The 11870-nt window shown below is 31.6% G+C and overlaps 1 protein-coding gene across 12 annotated transcripts; it reads left to right on the top strand.

Moving 5' to 3' along the window:
* Positions 1 to 1037: 1037 nt before the first annotated feature.
* LOC143257476 (RING finger protein 37) lies at positions 1038 to 6638 on the top strand. 12 transcript variants are annotated; one of them, XM_076516184.1, is made up of 4 exons: positions 1038 to 1172; positions 2636 to 2924; positions 3906 to 4313; positions 4738 to 6638. In XM_076516184.1, the coding sequence occupies exons 2-4, from the start codon at positions 2657 to 2659 to the stop codon at positions 5610 to 5612; spliced, it is 1551 nt and encodes a 516-aa protein (XP_076372299.1). In that variant the 5' UTR covers positions 1038 to 1172; positions 2636 to 2656; the 3' UTR covers positions 5613 to 6638. The 12 variants fall into 12 exon arrangements, with proteins under 12 accessions (XP_076372299.1, XP_076372295.1, XP_076372291.1 ...); XM_076516180.1 differs by having other exon boundaries at positions 2636 to 2939; XM_076516176.1 differs by having other exon boundaries at positions 1085 to 1172; positions 2589 to 2939.
* The last annotated feature ends 5232 nt before the right edge of the window (positions 6639 to 11870 follow it).

Raw genomic sequence — 11870 nt, 5'->3', positions numbered from 1 at the left:
ACAATAAGCAACCAAATTAGAAATGAAAATTACAATATTATATTTATCATTCTTAAAATACTTCCAAATTAAATACAATGAGTGATTTTTTGGTCATTATTTTAGTAAAAAAAACTTTATCCGGTAATGAGGTGAAAAGGGTTTAAATAAACATATAATGTATAGCGACTTAACGTAAACCTGGAAGCAAATTATTTTTTCTTGAACGTACAGGGTGTTCGGAAAGTCACTATGCACTTATATATTTATTAACAGACATGTTTCAATATAGAATACAGGAGGTAAATATGAATGACAAGTATAAACAATGTTGAAAGTGACCCCCCGTTGGCATCAATACAGGCCTTCATCCTTCTTATTTTGTTTCTAAACAACGCTATCAGTTGCTGGCTTGAAATAGACTAAATAAAATATGATTACAAAACTGCACAGTGACTTTCCGAACACCCTGTATTTTCTATACTGGATACCATCAATAAGTGTTAAATATTTCAAAACGCTTTCAGTACATTATACAGATGTATCATTGTTATTGTAATTATTTTATTCTCGTTTCATAAAGTACGTTTAGTAGTTTTATGTATTTGTTAAACAAGTTAACTGAAAAAAATACACATGAAAAAAATAAGAAGTGTTATTTCAATTTCGGTCTAAAATACATTTAACTTTACAATTCCTAACAGTTTATTACTTTTCTATGAGCGTGTTTTACACACAATAATACACGCAACTGATATTTTAAAACAAGAATGACTAATTACCAAAAGAAATATTCCATTTTAATTTTCCGCAGTAATTCATATATAGATTTTTGCACATGATACATTTTTATTTTAATGTAAATAATGTTAATGTTGTTTTAGTTATTAGTTACCTAAAAAACCTTCAAAATTCTTCTATAGTGAAAACCCCACATTTTCGCTTAAATTTTAGCTTGTTGCGCGTATTAAAACAAATTAAACATTATGCACATTTTTCTTGACTATTTCTGAATGTTTAGTTGTTGAAATAAAAATTATGCGATTAATAGTTACAAATCAATGAAATAATTTCTTTACTTTGAAATGTTATTTATCTACAATGAACTTCACAAAACAGTGTTGAGAACAAATGCGTCCAGGTTTTCTTTGTAATCTTAATCAAATTCAATTTTGTTTTACAGAAAAAAACAAGTATGTAATAGTCACTACTAGTAGTTAGTAATGTTATATTTATAATATCTTTACCTTTGCGGTAAGAGTGTTATTTATTTCAAGAAATTTAATTAGAAACTTTATTTAAGTTTAAAATATAGGCAGTTAATTTACGATTGCCTCATTATGTTTGCGACTGTAAAGTTTCACAATGTAGTAAAGAAAGTTTCCCTAATTTATTTTGAATTTAAAACCTTGTTATACGTATAATTATCAATAATATACACTTCATTTTATCACGTTATTGTTAGAAACAGATTAAAATTTTAAATTCTGGAGCTTGTTAGATCTACAGTTTACAAATATATTAAATTACTAACTAGGCCTACGATTTCCTTAATTTATTATAAAATACGTACGAAATTCTATATTATTACTGGTTTAAGTTAGATGCCCATACTTGAATAAAACGCCAATTTCGTAAAATAAATTCAAGAGATACCACGAAATTGAAAAAATTAAATTAAAATGTGCTGTATGAATGTTAAACCAAATTAAAGACTAAATATGAGGAAATACTCTGCAACTAGAAATAACCTTACATAATATTACTGGAATGAAACGAAAGAAATACAAAAATGACATTCAGTAATTTGCAATGACACAGTAAACCTGAAAATAACTGCAATTAACACGGTAAGTTACATTAATTTATCAACAATTGTACATTGTGAGGTAACATTTTAGGCTCCAAACCAATGTACAGGGTGGCCCGTAAGTCCCAACCCATCCATATGTTGTTATGTTATATTCAATAATACTAATGATGAGTTGAAGACAGATGTTACCGTGGCATTTAGAACAATAACCCTTGCTATGTTGAGGAAAATGTCTCACAGAACATGGCGTCACATAATATGCAGCGAGAATGAGGGACAGAACACAGATACACTGGATACATAAGATATATAAATGGGTAGGGACTTACGGGCCTACCTGTATGTAATGTGTTAATAAACAAATATGACATGAAAATTTAATGTTTATTCTTCTATCACTAGTAATGCCACTTTGAAAATTTCCATTTAATTCTATCTTGATTTTTTTTTTTATTATTGAAATGCATTATGGTATGTTAACAGTGACATAATGTGTATTTTCTTTTAACCAGGTGATCTTACCACATCACCATGTTCTGAACTACAAGTTTATGTAATGATGTATTTTCACACATTTTAGATAAAACAAATTGTGAAATTAATTGGCATTTCAATGCATATATGTATATATAAAATAGCCATACTTAAAAGTCACTCATTTTTAAATGTTTGTATTTAATGTAATTGATAATATTGAGTGAGCTAATTAAAACAAATATTAACTTTAGTAGTAATATCAGGGTCAAATTCTTATGATAAAAACTTAAATTCATTTTAACAGACATTTTTTTTCCAGAAGTACTGAATTTTACATCAAGTGAAACATGTAAAATGTTTTTCCAGCTCAAGCCTTCCTATTGTGTCATGTCTCTCAACTTTTGTAAGGTGGAGTACAACTGCCATATCCAGTGTGATCAAGTCTCTGCCGATGGATATGAAGTGGACAATCTTATATCCTTGGATGCAAACAAGAGACAAAAAGGGTTTCGTGCAGAGTACTTCATCAAGCCACCTGTTAACATAACAGTTACATTCCCAGTATGCTTGGAAGTCTCTCACATACTACTAGGAACACAGGTTGGAAGTCAACAAACAACGGGCATAGAAGTGTACTCTCAGTATTCAAAATCAAGTATTGATTTTCAAGGTTTCAATTCCTTTTTCAAACTAGTTTTTTAAAGGTCCTTTCCATTTTTTGCATTACATATAGTTCACATGTTTAGTTATTGTTTACATTAAGTGTAGTTATTCTTCTGTTAGTAATCCATCAAGCCAACATCAAAAAATATCTTGTTCCAAATAATATGCTTGTTGCGTTATTTGTTATTTTGTAAGATTATTTCTGCAAAATATTAGAAATACATTAGTGTGGGCCAGAACTTAGAGAAAAAAAAAGATGAATGAGATAAGGATATCTTTATAAACCAAGTGTTATTAATAGATTGTGATGCATTTATTTTAGGCATAATGAAATGGTTAAAATTAACTCTTGTACAGTTTTAGTTATTTTATGAAGTTTGCAGGAATGTATTGGCATGTCTACTTGAAATGTTGGATTACCTATGAATATTGAATATTTTATATGGTGAGGTGGGTGCATCACATTTCAGTTGTTAGAATGGAAACCAACATGTAAAAATAAAAGTTGAATTTGTTTATCTAAAGATACATCCGAACTATAAAAATATTAATCCTGGTAGCACTGTATTGGAGAAGGAAAAGTTTGAATTTCCAAGCAAAATCCACAGTTCATATGTGAATGGCATTTTTTAATTATACATTACATGAGCCATGAATTATCCAATTAAAATAAGGCTGTAATAGAAATCTGTAATCTACAAAGAATACTCCAGTTAAGATCATGAATGATAATATAAGGTTAAAAAATCTGTTAAAATGTTTTTGTATATTTAAATAATACTTTTATCTAATTTTAAAGTTTGTATATTCATTATTTTAAGAAAGTTTTAGATGTATTAAAATCTGTGTTTTTCTATTTTCTGTTAGTTAACAATGGTCTTGTAAGATTATGCTATAAAACCTAACATTTTTGTATACTTGCATCAAATTGATTGTTTGGTTTTTAAATTATTTTATTGAATACTGGTTTTAGATGAGAAAGACTCTACAGACAGGTTTGATATAATTGGAAAATGCTTCAATATCAGTAATTCAAGATTAGGATTTTACAACCATTACTATTGTCCTCGAGAACTGGTCCGAGGCACCTCACTTCCTGATTTTAGTAGAAATAGTGACATCTTTTATCGCTTCCGGACAAAATTTATTGGGAGTATAAACAGTGTAAGAAGAATTCGTTTGCGAATTATGAGAACTTTAAGTAGCACTGTACCAGCCTTGTCTTTCCTTGAAGTGTGGGGGCAGCCAAGCAGGGGCTGTACAAAAGAAGCTGTGAAGTCTTTCTTAGACCTACAACTCAAAGCCTATAATAATACCAAACAGAAAAGTATGCGATTGGAACAAAGTATTGACTGTGGTAGTGGAAGCTCAGCTGAAACTTGTAAGACCTTATTTTATTATCTAAATGTAATAAATGAAAAAAAAAATTATTGGTTAAGCTCAACAAAGAGATACCATAATATCATTTTGAAAAGAACTAGGTTACATTCTTATTAGTGTTCTAATTGAAAATTAACTTTAGCATCCAGTGTGATGAAGATAAATCATATTCATTCACAAAGACTGCATTCTATATTTATTAAAGTCTTGTAGCTGAACACAAGTTGTTCTGTTGTTTTTAGATAAAGTACTGTATGAAGAATTATGAAATTTGTTCTGAACATATCAACTGATAGAAATATATTGACTTAAACGTCTTGTTGCTGATTACAAGTAAATATGATGTGTTTAGATTATTGCTGTAAGATGTAAAATTCCTTCACAAATTTGTTCTTAAATTAAATTTATATTTGATCTTTCTTCAGCAAAATCACATTCACCTTGTAAACACAGTGTTGAAATTGCCCACGTACCAGAAGAATTTATAGATCCAATATCATGTGAAATTATGTCCCTTCCAGTTTTACTACCATCTGGCCACACAATTGACCAGTCTACTTTAGATAAGTTCATTAATGTGGAAGCATCTTGGGGTAGACTTCCAAGTGACCCTTTCACAGGAGTGGTATTTCACAAAGGATGTACCCCTCTCCCAAACTCAGCTCTGAAGGCAAGATTGGATCTCTTTTTGATAAAACATGGAGATCAGTTCACAAATGTTGGTCGGACTGTTGGACGTGGAAACCACATTCAACAGCCAGTTTCTGACAGATTGCAATGCCACTCTTTACTTAATACTGTTTCTAATGTTAGAGCAAGTCGCTTGTGTGAGCTTACGTCGACTGGAAAAGTAATTGAACTCAGTCAAAGCAAGCTTGAATGTAAAAGATCAATCTCTCCAAATACTCATCAAGGGAGGAAAAATTGCAGATTGGAGCTTACCAGTGTTCATCTTGATAACTGTTCACCTGATGTAAAAGTGGAAAATTCAATGTGTAACATCCAAGAAGAGAATAACCATGAAGAACGTCTTTCACAAAGTTTAAATGAAGCCTTACAAACAACACTGAATTCACTGAGGTTAAGAACTTGTCCATCAAATGCATCACAACTATCCATTCATATTTCAACAAAACATGGCGACTGTGGTCATTGTGCTGGAACTACTTCGGTTATTTATCGCCTTCCTTGTACCCACGTGATTTGTAGAATGTGTTTAACAACAACAGCTAATCAAAATATCTGTTCACATTGCAACCAACCATTTCAACCTAGTGATGTTACTAGAGTCTTTCAGTAGTTTAATGTTACTTTTAACATACTTGTATAAGTATTTTTTGTAAAACTAAAAAACAATAAAAGAATAAACTAATAATTGTACACTGATATTTAATATGTTACAGTTATTGTCGTATGTTTTCTCAGTGCTCATTTGTTAGAATAAATGAATGAAAATTATTTATTTTTATCTTCCAGAATTAAAATAGCAACTCTAACTCTTGATCCAGGTTAGTAAAGAACATGAAATGTGTGTCTTAAGTACATGAAAATATGCAAATTGTGTGATCCAAGGATTGAAAATAAAACTTGTCGTGTGGAAAATGTTAACATTTGTTTTTTTAAACAAATCCGACTGCTTAAGATAGTAATAAAGTTACAAAGTTATTTTATTTCCCTTAGAAAAAAATAATTATTTTTTCAAAAGAACTAATTATGTTTATTTGTATGTTTCTACAATATTGAACTTTTTTTATGTATTTGTTCAGTAACTTGCAAATACTACAACTGGGTTATCATACAGGTGTACATATGTATATTTAACTGGCAGTTTAGAAAAGGGAAGAAGGAAAATAAATTTGATTGCATCAAATAAATAAACAAAACATTTAATTATTGAAATTACTTTAGTGTTTTCACCATGTCAGTCTGCAGTTATAACTGATATTACATTCATAATTAGGACATACTGCTGAATATTTCTATTCATTAATAGAAGTCACTTTTATTGTACAGGTTATTGTTGCAATAAGTAGGCTGCTTTGTAAGACTGTAACTTGTTAATGACACTGTTTATGAACCTGAAGAAAGGGCTGATTAAAATTGACACACAGAAAACAGCAGGTAATTGTCCTTATTTTGTAGATGAAGATGAATCTTGAGTGAACGTTTTATTTGTAATTTTATATGCAACTAATACCATATATCAAATGATTGGCAAAGAATGTTGTTTTGCTGTAAAGGGTAAAACCAATGTATATAGTTATATAATGTATTAATTGATTATTGCTATAAAGTGGAATAATAATAAACAATCAATGATATCTTATAATTTTGGAACTTGATTTAAATTTTTGAAGATCTATAATGTTACATTATAAGAGGCTTAACTCTGTTTCCTTGATTTGTTGACTCTAGTTGTACTGATGAGTATTGAATAGACAAAACTGCAGTCCATAACAGAGGATTTGGTGAATCAAGGAATGCATTAGGCCCTTATGTCACAGATTATATTTTCAATTTTATCTTTGAGGAATTGACAATAAATCTGTAAATATTAAACAGATGGTTTGTTGTACAGAGTGCCCCAGAAGTCTGGACCTGTTGGGAAAAATACACGTTTTCTTTATTTATTTATTATTCAATCTGCATGCCGATTAACAGCTGAACTAATATCAGTTGTTGGTATACTGTGCCTTCAGGATGTTTTCTTTTCTAAAATTTGTGTATGTGTGTTTTCTTTCAGCAAAGCCACATTTGGCTTTCTGCTGTGTTCACTGAAGGGAATCGAACCCCTGATCTTAGCATTGTAAATCCATAGACTTAATACTGTCCCAGTGGGAGACTTTGAAATATGTATAATTGATATTAGAAATGTGTTTGTCTAACTTTAAGGCTATAATGTCTATTTTCCCTGTGGTCCAGACTTCTGGGATATTCTGTATAATACGCCCCCACGGCTAATGCAGCGGTAAGTCTACAGAATTACATCTCTAAAATCAGGGGTTCAGTTTCCCTCAATAGGCTCAGCAGATAGCCTGATGTGGCTTTGCTATATGAAAAAACGCACACACACTGTATAATACTGAATAATAAATTAGGTGCAGTGCCAAGATATTCACATACCTAAATTGATTTAGGTTATTATATAGTGACCTAAAAACCTAATAAATAGCATGAAGTAACTTAACAAGAAGAAACTGTTGACTTTCTATAAAAAAGAAAGTATTTATTCACTCATTAATTAAAATGAAATATTTTATTTCTTTTGTAATTAAGCATAAAGCTACACAATGGGCTGTCTGTGATCTGTCCACCACAGGTATCTAAACCTGGTTTCTATCATTAAGTTAAATAGTCAAAAAACAAGCTTCTGCATGTTGAGGTCAACATTTGAGAATACAGAAATGATTTAAGCATTTGTAAAATGGAATCATTTCTATCCTAATTAGCTATTTGCCCATATTTTCTTTGTTACAGATTTTTACACCTATTTAATGTACGATGAAGTACTTATTTGTATCGTTAACAATAAAACCACACTCATTATGTATTTTGACCTGTGCTTTGCCCATTTTAATACATTCAAGGCCAATGAAGTCCATACTACAGTTTATTGAGAAATTAAAGTTTTTCCAGTCTCTGATGTAAGACAGAAAAAAAACAATTTTAAAAAACATTGGATATTTCACTTTGCTTTGAGGGTGAACGAAATAATTTTATTGATAAAATAAAGTTGACTCTAAAGGTAACAGGCAAAAAAATGAAATAGAAATTTTGAAACCTGTGTTAAAACATGAAGTATATTTATCACCAAAATGCATGATTTCAGTGTTTCTTAAAGGTTGAGGCAACTACATATAGAGGAATAAAATTGTCATTCTATAGTTCATTAAATTAGGTCACACTTGGAGTACCATATTAAATCTTGGGCTCCTTACTTTAAGAGGGAACACTGAAATTTTCCCAAAATTTCAAAGGAGGGTTACTAGGAAGACACCTGGAATAGAAGTTGTCATACTAGGATAGGTTAAGATCCCTGAACTTGTTTTCTCTGGGAAAAAAAGGATACATCAATAGATATTTTAAGACTGTTAAGGGAACTGATAGTGCTCGTGCATTACCTTTCTTAATAATGATGAGAATAGAGGACACATAAATTCTGGCCAGGTAGACACCGGCTTTGTTTTTCTAACGGCATGGTTGACCTTTTGGAATGGGTGTAGTAGATACAGTTACTTTAAGGGAGTTTAATGAAAAACTTTATAAGTATTTGAATGATAAAGGCCGGATTTGATTTTATCGTGTAGTATAGTGGATGGGATCGACCAATAAGTCCCTTGGTGTCCTTAGGTTGTGTATTTCATATAGAACACTGTTTTTAATTTTCAACGTTGCACTCTGAAGCAAACAATAATTTAGTTTTAATTGACTTCATAATATTTTTTTAGTCTCAACTGAATGATAAGATTTGTACCACCGTGTACCCCAGAAACTAAGATTTTAGGTGGAGTTACTCCAAAATTAATCTAGTTTTTGTCGAATGTATAGTAAAAACTTATTAAGTGAAGTTGTAAGATAAAATGCCTAAAATAAGTATATACATATGGAGATAAAGGTAATATATTATGGTATGTAACGCTTTGTGTAAGCAAAGTATCATAAGTGATTTGTGTGCAGGGCTAAAGCCTCAGCAATTTTACGGGGGGGGGAGCAACAAATACAGAATTACCGAAGATTAAGAGAACGAATTCATAAATATCTTTTAAAATTAAAAGTATCATAAACACACACATAAACACACGTGGATATAAATATATCACACGTAATTCTTGCAACTGTTATGTTTTATAAGTTGCGTTATTACTAAAATTTTTGGCCTTTTATTTTGCCCCACAACTTCAGAGAAGGTTGGTATCCCCTCCTTCCAGGCTGAGGCCCTGGTGTGATATTACATCACAATTATACTGATAATTTTTAACAAATTTTTCTTCACTAGTTTTCAGTAACAGTAATATTATTATAGCATAACGACCACAAATTTTATGTGCTGAGGCTCACCACTGACGACGCCTTTTGCACAGTACAAGATCTAATTAGATCAGCTAATATAAACAGCATTTCGACCAAAGTTTTGTGTTGCGTGTCTTCGGCACACTAGCTACGTAGTCATGTTCTTAAAGAGAATATCTTAGTTTTTTTTTTCTTTGGATATCATTTACCAGAGTGTAAATAGTTTTGTTTTCTTGGATACAGACAGAAACATAAATTTCTGATAATGAAATAAAATAAAAATTAGTAATGAATTAATGAAACTTATTCTCCTTACCTTCAAGTCTTTGTTGTTGCTGTTGAATTTCCCTACAATCCCTAACAAAGTATGTACGTGCTCAGTTTATTATCATTGTCGTCTGATACTGCACTGTTGTTGTCATGTGCTAGAACAATTTACCCACATTAGAAGCAGGAAAAAGTTCTTCCATGTTCGACTGAATATTTTAAGCCTAAATTTATGCGTCGCCGGATTGGTAGGCATATTTTGTTGTTATGAATGGTGATTTTGGCTTACTACAGGTGTTTTTAATTGTGGATTTTTTTAAACGTTGAGCACACAAGGTAGCGAATCTTATTTTTCTTAGGTGTCCTTGCCCTAATTAACTCAGTGTAAACTGTGCTTCAAATAGGCCTAAATGAGTGATTCTTAGTGAATGGGAGATTTAAGCTTCTCTCCTAATCCTAAACACTACTATTACTACGTTCGTTACAGTAACCTATAGTAGCTATTTTATAATAAATTTACATAAAACGTGGAAATAAACCTTAAACAAAATAGGACGTTTCTGAAACGAAAAATAGCAACAAAAGCAAGAAGAAAGAGAAATACTGACAGGTTTCTAAAATCTAACCCAGAAGTACAATTTGATCACACTAAACTTAACTTTTGTATATAAAAGTACACATTAAGGCCTATATAGAAGTCACAGCCAAGCCATTTCAAGATCATTTTGAAGCGATTAGTTGTCTTTTTTTTTTTTTTTTTCAGGCATATCTATGTATGGTAGAGTGGTACACTGAGTAAAATTTGTTAGAAAACGTTAGGCCTGTCTTTCACTTTCTCCTCTTCATATAACAACAAAGAACTTGTATAGATTATTATATTATGACACCACTTACTGTTAAATTACTAAAATAGCATGGCTTTATTGTTGGGTAGCTCGGCTTGTAAACTGTGGTTCGTAGTTTCAAATCCTAATACTGCACATGTTTCCCCATTCAGTTGTGAGGTTTTATTGTGTGAGTCTCAATCGTACCGTTAGATTAAAATTGGTAGTGGGTAGTGTTGACTAGCTGCCTTCCCTCGTTTATTACCTGTAAATTATGGATGGCTAGATCATTCATGATGTCAGAAAACCTCGTGAGTTAAAGAAGTTTTAATATGAAGTAATAAAAACCATATAACTCAAACACTTTCGAAAGCGTTCCAGTCATAGGATGGCTGGAGTACATTGCGCAAGAGCAGTTTTTCACCAAACTCAACAAAACAATCACCATAGATATGATTTGTTTTTTGCTTGTAGTTAAGCATAAAGCTACATTATGGGCTATCTGTTCTGGGCTCGTCCGGTGTTTAGCGTTACAAGCTTCCATTGAGTCACTGGGACGGCTAGCGCAGATAGCTCTCGTGTAGCTTTGCGCGAAATTCAAAAACAAACAGGACACCCGACTCGTAATCTGAGGGTCGAGTGTTCGAATCTCCGTCACACTAAATATGCTCTCCCTTTCAGCCATGGAAAATTATAACGGGACGGTCAAGCCCACTATTCGTTTGTAAAAGAGCAGCCCAAGAGTTGTCTGTGGGTGGTGATGACTAGCTGCCCTCCCTCTAGTTGTACACTACTAAATTAGGAACGGTTATCACAGATAACCCTCGTGTAGCTTTGTGCGAAAGTCAAAAACAAACAGTTTTTGTGCAAAATATTTTTATACAATTAATAAAACAAGACATCAACGTTTGCTATTTGCAGAATAATTTGTTATGAAACTCGCCCGGCCCGGGCACTGGAAGGATTGACAGATTAATAATGCCTTAATTAATTATTTTCCTTTTATTTCACCAATATCAAAAATATTTGGTATTGTTCAACCTTTTTCTGTTTACAGGTAAATATATATATATACATTCCTAAAACCGAAACTGTAAAAGAAAAAAATTTAAAACTCATAGTAACGTAGCAACTCAATCTTCCATGACACACTTATAGTGAACCTCTCGAACGGGGCAAAGGAGAATGAAAATATACCTGAACTCCTCAGTTGGGACAGGACTATTTTAGCGCCCCCTCTAAACTGAATACTTGCCGCGATTTTTAGTTTCTGATTTGAATAATTTATTTGAAAAGTTAAATAACAAATCAAGAGTGTTTTTCATCACTCCAGCCATTCAGTATTTACTCGAAATATATTAATCTGGCCACTTCATTCAACAAAGTTATGGAAGGAGGAAGAGGTCTAGTGTACCTGACCCTTATGGGTATACAAATAAATATACCCAAATACCAGA

Source organism: Tachypleus tridentatus, chromosome 7, assembly GCF_004210375.1.
Source record: "Tachypleus tridentatus isolate NWPU-2018 chromosome 7, ASM421037v1, whole genome shotgun sequence".
NCBI classification, from domain to species: Eukaryota; Metazoa; Arthropoda; class Merostomata; order Xiphosura; family Limulidae; genus Tachypleus; species Tachypleus tridentatus.
This window is presented reverse-complemented; position numbering and strand designations above follow the sequence as displayed.

What these genes read in the sequence shown, in the direction of transcription:
- LOC143257476 (XM_076516176.1), top strand. Translation starts at nt 2,624, where the DNA reads ATGTTTTTCCAGCTCAAGCCTTCCTATTGTGTCATGTCTCTCAACTTT. An exon ending in ATCAAGTATTGATTTTCAAG is followed by an intron (nt 2,940 to 3,905) that starts GTTTCAATTCCT and finishes TACTGGTTTTAG; the next exon opens with ATGAGAAAGACTCTACAGAC. An exon ending in TGGAAGCTCAGCTGAAACTT is followed by an intron (nt 4,314 to 4,737) that starts GTAAGACCTTAT and finishes ATCTTTCTTCAG; the next exon opens with CAAAATCACATTCACCTTGT.